Source organism: Aedes albopictus, chromosome 3 (assembly GCF_035046485.1).
Source record: "Aedes albopictus strain Foshan chromosome 3, AalbF5, whole genome shotgun sequence".
Taxonomy (NCBI): domain Eukaryota; kingdom Metazoa; phylum Arthropoda; class Insecta; order Diptera; family Culicidae; genus Aedes; species Aedes albopictus.
In genome coordinates this window covers 317,455,702-317,472,880 of record NC_085138.1, presented here as the reverse complement: position 1 = coordinate 317,472,880, position 17,179 = coordinate 317,455,702, and the positions used below count along the sequence as shown (strand labels likewise).

At 37.7% G+C, this 17,179-nt stretch overlaps 1 protein-coding gene across 1 annotated transcript in view; it reads right to left on the bottom strand.

The window, feature by feature from the left end:
• LOC109401280 (glutathione S-transferase) overlaps positions 1–17,179 on the bottom strand; it is a 45,159-nt gene that overhangs the window by 27,219 nt on the left and 761 nt on the right. Inside the window, exons 2-3 of the mRNA XM_062858022.1 lie at positions 4,189–4,346; positions 2,862–3,029 (exon numbers count right to left, since the gene is read on the bottom strand). Coding sequence (XP_062714006.1) covers positions 2,862–3,029; positions 4,189–4,346 — 326 coding nt within the window. The remainder of the gene's footprint in view (positions 1–2,861; positions 3,030–4,188; positions 4,347–17,179) is intronic.

The window sequence follows — 17,179 nt, the reverse complement described above, 5'->3', positions numbered from 1 at the left end:
ATGTACCTCGTCACCCACTTCATGCAACTACATTAGTGGTCTAATAACACTTAGCGCGCTCGGCATAGTTCCATCATGCCGCTCAAAGTGTTGCCACAAATAATGCTTAGTTTGCGAAACCCGGTTATCTGGCTGGTGGGGAATGGGAGCCTAAGCTTCAACTGTTAATGTATTCAGAGACTACTCAGACTTAGACGTGGGCGATCCTATATATGAAGGATTATCCAAAACGCTCTGGGAATTCCCAAAGCGCATTCTAATAAATCTAATAAGCCTAAGATGTAAAGAAATGTAAGAAATGTAAAACAATTCAACATAACAAAAGAGAACCATTCCAAAACCATTTGATTAAATGTATAACCAGTAGTGAAATTACAATTAAAAACAATTTATTTACGGTACATTTTATTGTTTGAAACCATTCATGTACCATACAATGTACGGTATATTTAAACCCACGTATCAGTATTTTGAACAATTCATTAACAATAAAATGTATGGTTTTGCAAAAAAATATATATGGAGAAAAATATTTTTTTATATTGTTACGATACTTAACAACCTGTATAATATATTGTAAAAATCTTATTTACAATTAATGGTATGGTATCCTACATTACATCTTATTGTTTTTGTATTTTTATTTTTACAGTGGTGTCTATTGTAAAAATATGGTTCTAAATAGTACTGTTACAATATATCGTTCGGTTTTTCTACTGTATTTTTTATTCGGGATTTTTTTACAGCGCAACGGTCAAAAGTTAGACGCTAGCGCTAGCTTTACTAATAATATTACAAAAGATCAAATATCTCAAAAACACCAAAATATATCTCTTTCAATTTTTGGCAGTATGTTTGCCTAGTATTGATGTGTATTTGCTGAAAATTTCAGGTTGCAATTTTTGCGCTTTGTGAGATATTAAAATTTGAAAATTACACCATTTTTTTTCGATTTGTTTGTTTTTTTTTCTTCAGTTTCTAATGTTAATATTCCATCAACTTCTGTCTGAGAGTTATTATTTGACACATCTGTATCAGAAATTATTTTAAAATTCATATGTTTTCTCGTAAAAACACCAAAACAAACTCAAAAAACTGATTTTTGACTACATACTTAATTTTATTTTTAAAATAACTCCAAAACAGTAGGCTGTAGAATTTTGACGTCTAAGAAAAAGTTGTTTATTTTGTCAAAATAAGTCAAAATAACTAAAAAGTTAGATGGTGGCGCAACCGATGCGGATGAGTTGCAAACTACCAATTTATTGGCAATTAGTGCCCCTGATTATTACAGAAAACTTTGTTGAAGACACCATGTGCCGCAAATGCTTCGTTTCGGAGTAATTATTTTTCTCCCGCTAGATTGCGATTCTGGCGATCCAGTGATAGGAACACTCACTTGCAAAGAGTTACATTCACTTGCTAACATCTCTGTTCAGAATCGCTAACGAAAAACAGCGTATAGATGACATTTGGCTTATTGTTGTATCTAGAAGTATTCCGGATAAAGTATATGTCGCACATGCATATCAGAGTCGTGAGAAAGCTATGAAAGAGACTCCCATGGCGTGAGTGTGATTTACATTCACCATGTAGTGAGTTGCCTTTATAGGCCCCTCACGATTTTGATACGCTTGTGTGACCTATACTTTGTTCGGGCAACGTCTAGATGAAGTTTCAAGCTAAAAGTTATCCATGCATTGTTTTTCTGAACAGATAACATATAAAGTGAATCTTATTTTTTGCAAGTAGGTGACGTCTCATCTAAAAAAAAACTTGTTTCTACAAACAACAAAATAACAAAAGCAGCTACTTAACAGCTTGTGTAAAAGAGTTTTATTAAGCACTTATGCAGCAAAAAAGTGTTAGTTGAGTACTTTCTCTGAAAACGGTCAATTTGCATGGAGGGTGGTCTTTGATATTTTTTTACCTACGAGAATACAAAAGAATGTATTGATTGTACGCTGACAGCACCACCTAGTGACAAGAATTTAAAACTTGTCATTTATGCATACGTTTTTTTTTTCATAGGTAACAAATTGCAAGCTCCATGAGCGCCCCTTAGACTTTCACTCAACTTCACTCAAATTTTCACCGTAGCTTCTGGGAGTCCAAAACAACTGTTTTATTTAGAGTTTGCGCTAGGTCACAAGCATCGGTAATGAAATCGGCGATATTGATAACTGAATGCGATGCGATCCAAATCAGTGTGAGTTGAGTAACTGTCACTCCATCGGAACTGGACTGATTGTGATGGTGATGAGTGAAGTTCACTGATAGGTCATCTTTAGAATTCGTTCTGAAACTCAAGTGAAGGCCTATAAGGATCATAATTTTAAATGTTGTGTAACACAACTAGTATTGCATTTTAGCCGTGGAAAAGCTCGAGTTTTAGCCTAAACCACCAAAATATCAAATTAGATGCACACTCCCGACAAACTCACAAAATGTGAGTTCTTCTTTCGGAAGGGAAGTAAAGCGTGGATCCCGAAATGAACTAGCCTAGGACTAAAAATCTCGTTAATACAAAAAAAATACCTAGATGCAATGATAGTGATCTAGAGTGCGGATCAATATCTCATTTCCGTCTTGATATTCATCGGCCTACAGTGATAGTGACGGTAGTGCAATATCAGTAGTCATCTGACAAGCCTGATATTGAGCAGCTCTGGGTGACTTTGCATTTTTCGAGTTTATGTTTGTAATGTAAGTTTGGGCCTGAATACTAATAACTGTAGAGTGTAGAGACGTATATTAGATTTCTTCTAATAGGCTCCAATCCCATTCATTGATTCAATTCAAAACCAAAAGCAAAATGGCAACGCTCGCGCTTCTCATCCGGACGGACGTTCAGATCTTACTCAGGCGGAAATCGTTGATGGTGTCGACGACGGTGTCGATCATCAGGTTTTCCCAATCGTCGGCACCGGCCAGGCCGACCTGCTTGGCCAGATAGCGGGACATGGCCACCGACTGGTGCACCTTCTTGCCATCCACCGACAGCACCGGCATCTGTCCCATGGGCATCGCTGTGAAACGGGGTAAGAGTAGGAAACAGAGAAGAAAAAGAGAAAAAGAAAAGCAAATCGTTTGGTTTTGTGGTTATGGTCGATTCGTAGGAGGGTCGTTTCGCCGTCGGTAACACCAGTGCCTCCCCCGAACAATGCCTGCCACCAAACAATGTTTAACAATTTAAGCTTATAGAACGGTTTACGTGACGATGAAAACCCGATGATCAAGCGATGAGAAAGCTGCCATTTTTACACTGTGAATGTGAGTGTGGATGAGTCGTGAATGTCGTGATGAGGTACATTTTTTGTGAAATCCAGCGAATATTAAAATCTTAATTATGGGGAGATAATAGTTTTCCTTGCTGCATAGATTATAAGCGGTTAACGAGGTGATATCATCTAGTAGGCCATTATGTCATCTTATAACAGATATCAGCAACAACACAATCTATAGAAACAGCAAGGCATGCTTTGCTCTTGAGTTAAAATTAGTCAACAGGAAATCATTAAAACAATCGATTCTCCACGTACCGAAATCGTCGCCAAATCTGCGATATATATAATGCTATTACAAAGCCTTTCAGCATTAAAACATCACTATATGCCAGATTTGTCGCAGTGAGCGCATGAAAATTAAGCTTATACAACTGTATATTATATAACTGTAAGAAATCTCTTGAAATATCCTAAATGTGAAACTGCCAACCCATTAATTCCGTGCAGACATGCCTGTCTACGAAGATTCAATATGTCAACTTCGATCATCAGGCAGGATATCGAAATGTGGAGAGTCGATTGGTTGCATAACCAAACATGGCAAACGACACACAGTAGTGACTGTTAGTATACTGAAGATAACGAGTGTTATCATCGAAGAATTGAGTTTGAGTGAGTTGTTTACCGCAATCATAATCAAACCCAGACGTGCGATGAGTAAGAAACACGGACGAAAATAGAATACATTATCTGAATGAGACGTTTGCGAAAGTTACACAATATGATAAGTAGGTTTACGCAGACAATGTTAAAAAAGAAAACATGTTAAAAAAGACACCTATAAGCGATTTGAAAAAGTTATCAAAACATTGATCAATGCAGTATTTAAATGGAAACATACAGTACAACACCGGGTTAGGCACAGACAACGGGTAGGATGCTTTCCGGACGGGAGACTCACTTGGCTTCAGAGCTGGCCATTCCTCGCGGGTGATTCTGATATCGTCGAAGGGCAAATTGCCGTAGGACAGCAGGAACCGCAGGGGTTCGCCCAGGGCCTTGACGTTGAAGTAGTACACTTTGTAATCCGGCATGTTGGAGGGGTGGTGGTTTGATGCGCTGAAATAGAAGAATAAAGATTTGAGCTGAAGATAACTAAGTAGATTGATATTAAATATGAGTGTTGTTCCACGACATAGAGATTGTTTGGTAATTTGATTGTCATTAAGATATATTGCACAAAAATTGTTTGTATTTATTATGCCTAACTCTTCGTCAAAACTATTTACAAGAATTTAAAATTTGATAATGCCACTATTTGTTCGCTCCATAACATACCAAGTGGACCAGTGTCTGCGTCTTAGCACATAGTCTTAGCTTAGCGTTCTATGTGCACTTGCACAGTTATCAATTGAGAGCTCTAACAACGACAAAGAACGATATGTTATAGAGCTGCTTGGAATTTTAAGAGAAATTCTCGAAGAAACTCTCAGAAAAAAATCCATTGAAACTCCTAGAGAATTTCTTGGCGGACCACCCAGAGAAATTCACTGAGGAACTCCTCGAGAAATTCCTGAAGAACTCTTGGAAGGACTTCTAAAGGAATTTCCGGAGAAACTTTTGGAGAATTCTTGCAAGAACTCATAGAGGAATTGCTGGATGACCGCCTTTAGGAATTCTCGGGGAATTCCCGGATAAACTCTTAGAGGAATTCCTTGGCGAATTTGGAAAGAAACTCCTAGAAGAATTTCCTTGGGGAATTTTCGGAGAAGCTCTTCATTAATCAAATTGGAACTTCTAGAAAAAAAAAATCTTGGTTCAACTTCTAGACTCTAGAGGAACTCCCACAGATATTCCTGGAAGAATTTCTAGAGATATTTCCGGGGGAACAACTAGAGGTATTTTTAGGAGATTTTTCGAAGGAAGTCCTCGAAGAATTCCTTAAGGAACTCTTTGAAAAAAAAATCCGTTGAAACTTCTAAAGGAATTCTCGGAGGAACTACTTGAGAAATTTCTGAGAGTACTAGAGGGATTGCCGGAGGAAGTTCTAGAGGAAACCCCTAGAGGGGTGACTTTAAAAGTATTTTTTTTCCAGATTCCCTAGATTCTTGCCGTAATCGTAAGCTATCTTCAGGATGGTCTTCAAGGAAACCTTCGTGAATTTGATTTATTCTTTTGGAAAAATTCTTTCACTTAAAAATCGTGTTCGAAACAAGTGTAATTCAAAATTTCAAACAATTTAAAACTAGTAGCGTTCCAAAATTTAGAACGGTTATAAATTTGCATCAAAAAACGGATCACCGCTAAAAACGTCTTAAGCGGACCAAGATGTGGACAAAGAATGCCTACTAATTCTGAAAGCCAAAATTGTTACATATGTAGATTCTTGGAACATCCTCGAACCTAGCGGTCCTCGATGTGCACAAAATTTTCGTAGTATTTTCAAAAATTAGGAATTATTCCTAGAGTCTTTGAATGTCCTCAAATATCCTGAGCGGTTGAAGCCTTGCATTACTATTTTTGAGCGGTTATACTTCGAAACGGTAAACACTGCAACGCTGTTGAAGATCTTCCATCCAATAGTTTCGATTTAGGTTAGTAATAATCGTCCAGCACTGTTCTGAGCATTTGTAACGGTCATTGAACAGCTTTTCAGTGCCAACAAGCTCTACACAAGCATTCCTAATACTTATAGGCACTGTAAACAGTAAGCACTAAAATAGGCCCTGTATGCCTGTATAAAGCCTACAAGCTGTAAAGAAGTTTGTCAGTGATGTAACGGGGCTTGGAGTGCATGACGTTTATATCAATCAAAATTGATTTTGACCAAAACAGACTCAAGTCGATCTTGATCTATCAATTTTAACATCAATGTTTAGGAAAGCGATAATTTTTGGTGCAAATTCTGTTGTTTAATAGATAATGGAATCTTTAAAGGCTTTCTTGATGTTTTAATGTTGATTGTGGTGACGCCAGACACAATTCTTATAGTTCATTAGTTCTAAGACAAATTCCAGCTTATTTCCCTCCTCTTCTTCAACGTTTCTCGACCATTTATTTGAATATTGCTTCTCCTGCATCGCTTCCTGCAATCGTCACCACCAAGGTTACCACTAAATCATCACCCCCCCATATCATTTTAATTATTAGAGATATCTCAATGGACTGTTTCTGCTGAATGGAAACATGTATGTTGGTTTAACTATTTTGCTTTGCATGGTTTAAATACTAGTTACACTAGTCACACTGATTCCATGGTGCATCGGTGGAGCAGATGGAATGGACTTGGACTTTCTATCAGGAACCCGGGGGACAACAGCCAGAATCTGGATCAAGCAGCAACCTGTTCTTTTTTCCTTTTTCTTTTTCTCACTTTTGACAATTATCGCTCCAGAGACTCGGTACGAAATTTGGAAGTTGGCCGTATATCGGCCGACTAATGCGCCAAAAGTGGCTTTTGAGCAGCTCTATTAGAGCAAAGATGGTTAGAAGGAAAAAGATGAACGACTTCCGCTCCTAACAGGCGACACGAATAGCGCCGCTCTGGCGAGCCAGCGTCAAACTAATACACTCTTAATGAATTTTCGGAAAATCTCAAAACAAACGCACAGGCAAATTCACGCTAAACTATTTTCACACATTTCACACAGCCACGCGCAAGGTTATTATTGTAATCGCCAATAGATTTTTAATTCAATCAATCGATTCAGTGATGGGTGAACCAATGTTAACCTTGATTTGGATATTCCAATGTTCGACAACACAAATATGTTTGCACAAACAATTCAATTTCAATTCATAAATAATGTAATCACTTTTTGTGTGAATCAAGATGTTACATTACATAAGAATTGCATACATACGCACCAACTTGTGATGTAGTTGGTTGAGGGGGGGAGGTGCGCAAGTCCTCTCAAAATAAATGAAATTCGGAAATTATCTATGCAGTTCATTTAATTTAGGCATATTCACATGAAAATTTGTGCATTTAGCTGAAAAAAATAATTTGATTCAATTTTGGAGAGCTTTGCCTCCCAACTACGTCACAAGTTGGCGCTTATGATTGCAGATGTCGAAGCTTTCGGATGCTTGGCACTGTAGTTTATCTTCGTGACTGGATTCTCTTCAAATTATCTTAGAAAAAAATCAGATGCAACCATACATGTAATGATTCCAATGTAGATTCGAAAATCATGGAAAATTACATATTATTCAAATTACTGTATTGTGCCATATAATTTCGGTACATTTAAACAATATTTTATAAGCAAAATATTTACAAAAAAAAGAGCTGAATCAGATTTACTCGACGCAATTTTGTGCTACGCAGTTTTAGCGTGTTTTATTTGTGTCAAAATGGTACACTCTAACTTGAATCTAGCCATAAAGGATGTTTTTTGCGTTTCTCACTCAACAGATGGCGGTAGCGTAGCATGCATAGTGTGTCTCCGGAGGAATGTATGGGAAAAATAAGAGTCGGTCATCTTTTTCCTTCTAACCATCTTTGATTAGAGGATATTAAACCAATTAGCTCTATTTGCCAGGTTCCATATTCGACTATAGAACCGACCTAATGCCATGTTTACGGCTCAATGGTTACTTGGGCGATTATTCAGGAGTTGAAAAGTACGCAACAAATTCAGTTCGCAACAAATTTTGTCTCCAACAAAAACATTCGAGACCATGTCATTACCCAAGCAACACACATGTTATAATAGAGTTACGATAGCGCAAGTTTTGGTTGTATAGAAGTTTATTTTACGTAATTCTAACATTGTGTTGAAATTACGTAAAATAAACTTCTATACAACCAAAACTTGCGCTGTCGTAACTTTTATATAACATGTGTGTTACTTGGGTAGTCCTTTTCAATGAAGTAGGTTGAACATTGTTGAAGTTCCTGCATCCTGCTCTTACCCATTTGTTGACGAGTAGGTAAAAGAGCAGGATGCAGCAACTTCAACAATGTTTAACCTACTTCATTAAACAGAACTAATATCTGTTACCAGTTGAGATAAAGAGTGATCGCCGCGCCTTCTTTGTTCATTGTTTCGTGTCCCTCTTGTTTGTCGATTCTCTTCTCTGGTTTTTATTCTAAAAATCAAGGTTTTTCCTAGACTTTGGAAAAACTGTATTTCAATTAATTTCACCAGGCATTTGTCGAGAGATTCTACGGGAATCCCCCCAAAGATTTCTCCAAGAATACCTGATCTGCCGTGTGTAGCGTCCCACATTCTATGGGAGTCCCTATCAACATGGAACAATCATGCTGCACACGGAAGTGATGGAATTCTATAGAAATTCCTGCCGGGATTACAGAGAAAATACCTTCAAGGATTCCTCAAGGAATTTCTCCTGGGTTTCCTCCAGAGAGTCCACATAAACTTCCTTCATAAAGTTCTCTTGTCCAGGGATTTCTCCAAGAATTTCTTTATTAATTCCTCCTGGGATTTTGGCGAAAAATTAATGATTCATAAAGGAATTCTTCTATCAGACATATGTGGAGGAATTCTACGAGGGTTTCTCCAAACAAGACTTTTCTAGGAAAGCCTCCAGAAATGCCCGCTGGGATTCCTCCAGCCATTCTTCTCGAAACACCTAAAGGGGTTTCTCCATGAATACCTTCAGAAATTCTCCCTGTGGTTTCTTCGGAGGTTTCTCCAAGGATTCTTCCATAAATTCTTCTAGAAATTTCTACAAGGGTTCGTCCAAGATTCGCTCACTAGAAATTCTTACTGGGACTCCTCCAGCAATTCCTACTGTAATTTATTGTCATGGATTTCTTCAGAATTTTGTTTTTGTAATTTATTGTCGTCAATCATATTTTTGTAGACCAAACGCTAGATAAACAATTCGGTATTCCTACTGTAAAAATTATCTTGAGATTATTTTGGGAGCTACTGTTTGGATATATTCGCGTCTGTTACTGGGATTTCTATAGACGTTGCTAGTAGGAACCCTCCTCGATTTTTTGGGTTTTTCATGAAATATCTGCAAGGAATCCTCCAGGAATTCCTGGAGGACTCTGAATTACAATAATTGGATATATTTTTACTGTAAATACCTGAGAAATCTCAGCAGGAATTCCTTGAAGAAATCTCTGTAGGAATTATAGCAAGAACATCAAGAGGACTTGAGGAATCCCAGGAAAAAATCCTAAAGAAATCCTAGGAGGAGTCTGCGGAAGAACCCCAGCAGACCTCACTAGGGGAATTCCAGAAGCGATTGCTGGAGAAATTTTATAAATCCTATTGGAATTCCACCAAATGGATTTCTTCAAGGATTCCTCGAGGAATACCTCCAGAAATTCTTGCTGGGATTTCATCAGAAACTCCTACCAGGATTTCTCCAAGCATTCTCGCTACTAAGCATTTCCAGATGGTAATTCTGCAGTTTTTGCCCTTGGGAGTCCTTCAAGAATTATAGGGATATTGACATCAAGAGTTGCCTAACCCTTTGGAGCCGTAGGGGTCGACATGACCCCGGCAATGAAACCGAGTATAAGAAACGTGTTCGAGATCGGCGAGGTTACAGCAACGAAGGCAAAACAATCCGGCTCCACATGGTTAAGGAATCCCAGCAAGACTTCTTCCTTGAAGAATTCCTACCACGAATTGGAGAAATCACAGCAGCAATCCAGGAATAATTTCAACAGAAATTCTCAAAGGAATCGGAAGAGGATTTCCAATAGAAATATGAAGAGGAACTCATGCAAGAAAGCCTAGAGGAATTCTAAAGGAATCCCTGAAAAAAAATCTCTGGGTGACTTTCTAAAACACAGGAAGAGGTTACATCAGGGATTGCTGGATGATTCCCATCAACCCTCCTTGCGCTCTCCTCTCTCCTCTTCTTGGCGTAACGTCCTCACTGGGACAAAGCCTGCTTCTCAGCTTAGTGTTCTATGAGCACTTCCACAGTTATTAACTGAGAGCTTCCTCTGCCAATGGCCATTTTGCATGTGTGTATATATACTCTATGCCCAAGGAAGTCAAGGAAATTTCCTTTGCGAAAAGATCCTGGACCGACCGGGAATCGAACCCGTCACCCTCAGCATGGTCATGCTGAATACCCGTGCGTTTACCGCCTCGGCTATATGGGCCCTAGGGTCATTTTTTATCCAAAACGTACACTACGTCAGCGAGATGTTTCCAAGGTGGGGCATTAGAAAGGTTAAGAATAATTGGAGAAATCCCAGCAAGAATTTCTAAGAGATATTCCCAGAGATATTCTTGGATAAATTCCAATGAAAATTCCTGAAGGAATCCTTGAGGAAATATCTGGAAGAATCACACGAAGAAATCTTGGAGGAAACCTAACCGGTATTCTTTGGGGAAATTCCAAGAGAAAGCCGGGATTTACTAAATAGCGTAAACCGCTGCGTCAAATGTTTTCCCGCGTAAACGTCACGGTTACCAATCTTTGATTATGTCATACGGAATTTTAAGAAAAGCAGAAAATCATGGCTTACACATTCAGTATACAGAAAATATTTGTTGGCGAAAATCTTGCAGAATGCTTTCGTAAAAATTCTCTAATGATTTCGAGACAGAATTCCTTCACAGTGTATTATTTCTGACGTGATGTGTATCAGTAATACTTCAAAATACTTTTTTACAGTACATATTTTCAAAGCAAAATTCTCACTGAACTTTTTCCACAAAATAATTGTGAAAGACCTACCAAAATTAATTCAGGTTGTTGTTTCTAGGATAAACTCAACGACCAGTAGGGTTAGGAAAATACAGGGGGATGACGAAGGGCCAGAATCATCTACCCAGCATTCAATGCAACATGGCGTCCAATGTTTTTGTTTTGATTGCTTAATTCATGGAAAAAATGCGCTGGAAACATCGACACTGCTTCGCTGCTACATATAATATCGTGCAAAGTGATAAAGAAAGAGAAACAATCATCAAAAACAACGATTTCGTTTGAAATGTGTAATTTCTGAAATAAGCACTAGCAACACACGAGCCACACACCCGAAAATCAGGAGCAAGTTAGGGTAAACCGACCAGACAGTGGGTACCAAAACGCGCCGTACCAAAAATGATGTTGGGTGAAGCGGCGATGTACCGAGTTTGACAGCCGTGTCACCCCACTGGGAAAATATGTTCAAGAAATGGTGTCTAACGTGTGAATTTCATGTTGCTATGCATTATGGGGTCTCCAGTTAGCCTACTGGTTAAAGCTATGGATCGCCAATCCGGAGACGGAGGGTTCGATTTCCGTTTCGGTCGGAAAACTTTTTTCGACTTCCTGGGCATAGAGTATCATTGTACTTGCCTCACAATATACAAATTCATGCAGGCAGGCAAAGAAAGCCCTTAAATTAATAACTGTGGAAGTGCTCAGCACTAAATTGAAGCGAGGCAGCCCAAGTCCCAGTGCGGACGTAGAGCCATAAAGAAGAACAAGAAGAAGAAGAAGTTTAGCAAAAAAAGTCTTTTTTGAACATACAATTTTCAAAAGTCCGTATTTTAGTGAAAAGTTGAAGAAGCTTTATGAAAATTTCACTGTAGCATCAGAAAATATAGGAAATGATGTGGTCAAAATTTGAACCTTTTTTTTTTGTCTGTATTAACGAGATTTTTAACCCTAGGCTAGTTTATCTCGGGACCCACGCTTTACTTCCCTTCCGAAGGAAGAACTCACATTATGTGAGTATGTCGGGAGTGGGATTCGATCCCAGGTCCTCGGCGTGATAGTCTTGTGTTCTAACCACCACACCAGGTCCGCTCCACAAAATTTGAACCATTTCCACCCATTGGTTTTTGGCCACAGCCGTCGTTAAAGTTGAAGTAGTACTAATTTGGATGTCTACAGTTTTTACTCTGTATTTATCATACTAAAACACCGTGCAGAAAAAAAAGTCAAGATATAGCCAAGATGGAGAATTGCAAGTGAAAACCCTAGGGAATCACAGTTGGAGTCTGAGGCGGCGAAATCTGCGAAGTAATTCCTGGAAAAACTCCAAGTGAAATATCTGGAAAAATTCCTGGAGGAGTCATTCTCCTTAAGGAATCCCAACAGAGGAGTTCCATAAGAAATTTCCAGAGGAATCTTAGCAGAATTCTTGGAGGAATCATTGGAAAAAAATCTCTGGATGAATTTTATGGAAAAATCCTTAGAAAAATCTCCAAGGGGAAATTTCTAGAGGATTCGCAGGGAGATTGACTGGCGAAGCCCTAGCGGAATTTCTACAGGAATCTGGTGAGATTACTAATGGAATCCCTGTTGAATTTCCTGGAGAAACCCCAGCATGATCTTCTAAATAATCTAGAGAAACTTTTGGAGGAATGACCCTTTTCATAGAATCAGCAGGAATTACTGGACGACTCCCAACTAACTTTTTTTAGGAGGAATCCCAGCAGAAATCGCTGGAGTAATCCAATGAAGAACCACTGAAAGAGTACGTGAAATAATATCTGCAGGATTTTTTTTAGAAATCCCAGCACACATTTCTGGAGGAATCCAAAGAAGGATTCCTGGAGGAAATCTAGAAAGAATCATCGGATGTATCTATGAAAAAGGTATTTTTTTCACTAAGCTGAGATTTACAATGACATGCTTTGAGGCCACTTTCTTACCTTATAAGCAAACCAGAAACAACAAACCACGCAGACCAAATTTAGGTCATCACATTAGTTCACATCAGTTTTTGGCCCTTTTGTAACGCGAGATTTGTTCTTACGTAATTTGTTTGTGATGCCAAAAGACATTAACTTAAATTTATGTTGATTATAAAATGGTTATTCTGAGTGAAAAAAACGGTTTTATCTTGTTCAAAAAAGCAGAAAAAATCGGTAGTACACAAAATCGGGTCACCACTGCACTGCATTTCTTATAGTACCTAACAATCATAACAATTTCAGGTTAGTCACTACATCTTCGTGTCTTCTCGTGGTGTAGTGGGCAACGCGCATGTCTATTGACTAGGAGTCGTGAGTTTGAGCCTCATCGAGAGGACGAGTAACTTTTTCACAAATTCCGCACCAATTTGTTCATTTCTCACTCACGTATTTGTAAAATCTAGCTTTTGGAATTAAGTAAAACTTCCACTCGGCTGGTTCGATAATTTATTAATTATATAAATCAATTAATTATATAGAGCACCATTTAAAAAAACCGTTTTAGCTGAAAATGCATTCCGATGCGTTGACAATTGCTTAAAATGCAGCCATATCCGTTGAACGGTTCTTTAAACGAAAAAAAAACGGTTCTTTAAAAGTGGAAAAAATCGACCCAAAAAACGAATATTCTAACACCGCTGGTTTCTGTACGTTAAGTTGACTATTTCTGATGTAAAAAAGTACGAGAAATCACCCTATTTTCAAACGGAGAGTCAGAATGCACTTTTAAACAACAAGCTTATTATGCCCCATATGCCCCAAACACTGTTGAAAATTCACAGTTTTGCATAATTATGAAGAGATTTTTATTGTTACTGATTTGAAGTTGAGTTGAGTTCAGAGTTGTCTAATTTGCTCCATTTCAACCTCTCTTTTCATGCTATGGAATGTTGAAATTAGTTTTACGTGCAATTGGGAGCTTAGTAAGCATGAGCATAAATGAAAGATCATTTCCTTATTTTACCTTATTTTACCATATAGGGGAGACTGGGGAGACTTGATCCCTTTTTCTTAATTTACCTGTAACTTTAAGAAAAAACACAAAACTAGATCCGATTTCCGTACAGAATGGCAGGTAAACATCTATTGTAAGTTAATACACAACAGAAGGCCTTTAAATTATTGTTAAAGTTTTCAAAACTGTGTTTTTATGGAGGCATGTCTTATGATGTATTTTTCAAAAATGGGTGACACTTGATCCCCCTTTGAGCACATGGTTTATTTAAAGGGAAAATAATTCCAGAGTCTCCCTATTCGTTTTCTTTTCGAGTTTTCTTGTATTTTCGATGAATATGGAGTGTTTGAAATTTTAAGATTTCCCTAAGTTTTTAAGGATATGCCGTATTTTCAAAATGGGGAGACTTGATCCCCCTTTTCTTGGTTTGTACTAAAGTTATAATTATCTGACACATTTTATCGTTGAATAGACTAGAATTCCAAGTAAAAAGAGGCTTCCGAATAGAATTTTATTTTTCACATATATAATGTGTGTGTAATTCTCGAGGGATCAAGTCTCCCCATATCACTGTTATGTATACTAAGCTGCTTTAATGAAAATATGTTAACAACAGCCGTATTTGGATAAATAAGTTTGAAAGTATTTTATTTAAACTATGTGCTGTGAAATTTTAAAACGATTTGGTTCAATTTCCACAAAGTTATTGAGATTTTTCGGAATCGCCGAAAAGATTTCTGAAGGACTGAAAACAAACCATCAGCCGGTAAAAAATAATGCAATGTAGAATCGAAATCACTTGTAGCCAAAACATATTCGTTTGTCCAGGAGTAGTTTTGGAAAAATTATGCTAGAAGAAAAATGTTTTTGATTCCGAGAAAATATGGGGGGAACAAGTCTCCCCAGGGATCAAGTCTCCTCAGTCTCCCCTATGTATGTCCCAAAAACTGCTGATAGTGATGTGATTATCATTCACGGGAGGGTACATAATATGTACTACATATAGCTATTCCACAGACAAACAGACGTAACTCTTAGGAAATTCATCAAAAACTTTTGCCCGGTGTCTTTTTTATGAGTACACTGCCATCCGTTGGTATAACCCTGAGAGAGAGGAGACAGTTGGCTTCGATTGCGTGCTACTTAAGTGCCCCACACAATGCATACGTTTGCGTGTGCGTGACAGTAGTTTGACACATTTTCCATGGGAAAACTGTCAAAAAACGCAAACCTCGACGGAACGGACGCTATGTGTTCCAGGCTTTAATGTCAAGGAGGACCTGTCACAAACTGTCACCGCAAACCGAACAGAAAACGTACATTGATGGTATGGAGTGGCCAAATATCCAAAAGATCTTATTGAAATTTCACTCCGTTTGTTGTGATTAAAAAAGATAAAATAATGATGGTCGGTTTTCCACAAGTAGTGCATGAAATCCATTAACTTTCCGTGTTTTATCACAGCGAACACAATATGCTAATCATTTTTGACCAATAATATATTTTCAAACCATTGTGCGGCGCAAAATGTTGTAAAAAGAAATAAGAAGAAGAAATGTAAACATCGTGGCTGTGAGTGAGCTGTCTCCTCTCTCTCAGGTATGACCGCGTGAGACACTGTCGGCCATGACGGATTTCGGTTTGACGTTTGCTAACACGCACACTACTACACAAATCGCCTGTAATTTTCGTTTGCATCATTCAGCAACGTGTACACTGGCGAACGTCAAAGCGATCGAACACAAGCGCCTCTGGTGGAAGGATCACGCAAATCAAATGAAATTTGAATTGATCGTTAAATGCATGTGCCAAGCTGTTTTTAAGAGTGTTACGACTTTTTGTCTGTGGCTGTTCATTTTGCCCCAATTTTCCCTGATTTTTTTGTGATGTACCGTATGTGTTTATGTTATAATTGATCGACTTCTGGTACCGAACCAATTTAATTGAAAGCACAGTAAAAATATGTGACTATTTCTAATTACAGGTTTTGGTGGGGAATCAAGGGTATAATAAGCATTTTATAATATTAATAGGTACTTATGTGTCAAATATGCACAAAACTAATTAAATAAGGCATCCCATATACACAGAGGTCCTATCAAATCAGTTTTGTGCATAATTGACACATGTTTTAAAATGTTTATCATGCCCTTAACTCCCCATCAAAAGCTGAAATTAGAAAAAAAAAGTCATATATTGCGGATTTTTTGAAAAATTTCCACTCTGCGGTAGCCGTCGAGTTCTACCGCAGCTGTCAAAGTCCTACCGCAGCAATGAAAATCATCCTATCATTGAAAAAGATGGTCAAATCAAAGTATGCTAGCAAGGTGAAAATTTCATTATTGCACTGAAAACAACTGAAAACCAACAACAAACAATAATCATCGACGTCGTATCCAAGGCGTTGCTTGGGCTTATCAATGATGCCTTAGAGAAAATCAGTAGTCTGACAGCTGCGGTAGCTTTTTGTTCTACCGTAAAACGGAAAATTTTCTCTAAATTAGCCATATATGACTGTCTTTGTACCATCCTGAGAATGATTCTAGTATATGATATGATATAATATAATCGATAAACCGCATTTGTATATTATACCGTAAAACGGGGTAATATTGATAATGGGGGTTACTTTGATAGTGCGACAGGCATTGTACCGTTTCATCTTATAACTATGGTTCTTTCAATCAGTTAAGAAAACCAGGCCTATGTTAAACTTTTTGGGTCAAAAATAAAAATTGTTGATATTTTCATCATTTGTCAACCCCTTCAAACAATCTGCTGTACGACTTCGTTTTAACTATTTTTTTCAATAAATGGCCTTTCATTAGCGCTACATTCATCATAGTAGATTCCAAATCTGGCTTTGCATCTTTTAACGAGGTGTGTTTTTACTAAATGCAATCAATTTTGTTACCCCCTTTTACGCTACCCTGGTTTATTACTTGTGAATTCCAGTCATTATTTTGGGAGTTATAATGGCATAAAGTTTAATAACCACGAAATAAGTGTAAGAAGAAGTCCCGCACGACGATAACACATTTTATTTTGAAATCATCAAAAGTTTACGGAGGAATGAAAATTTCATGAAACTATGCATAACAGAAATTCTAATTAACTTTGTAGAAGAAGTTTTAGTGGAAATCCAGCGATGATTTTTTAGTGAAACTTTTAATTCCAATGTTTGACTAAGTTTCCTTTAGAATTTCTAGAAAACTTGTGTGTGACGAAAATCCCGGACAAATTTACAGTCGCTTTTACAAACTTTTTCTGTAATTTCCTTAAGAAATCTATGGATATTGCCAAAAGTTCCGCCATAAATCACATCCAAGATTTTTTTTTATTTTTCATATTTTTGTAAAAAAAGT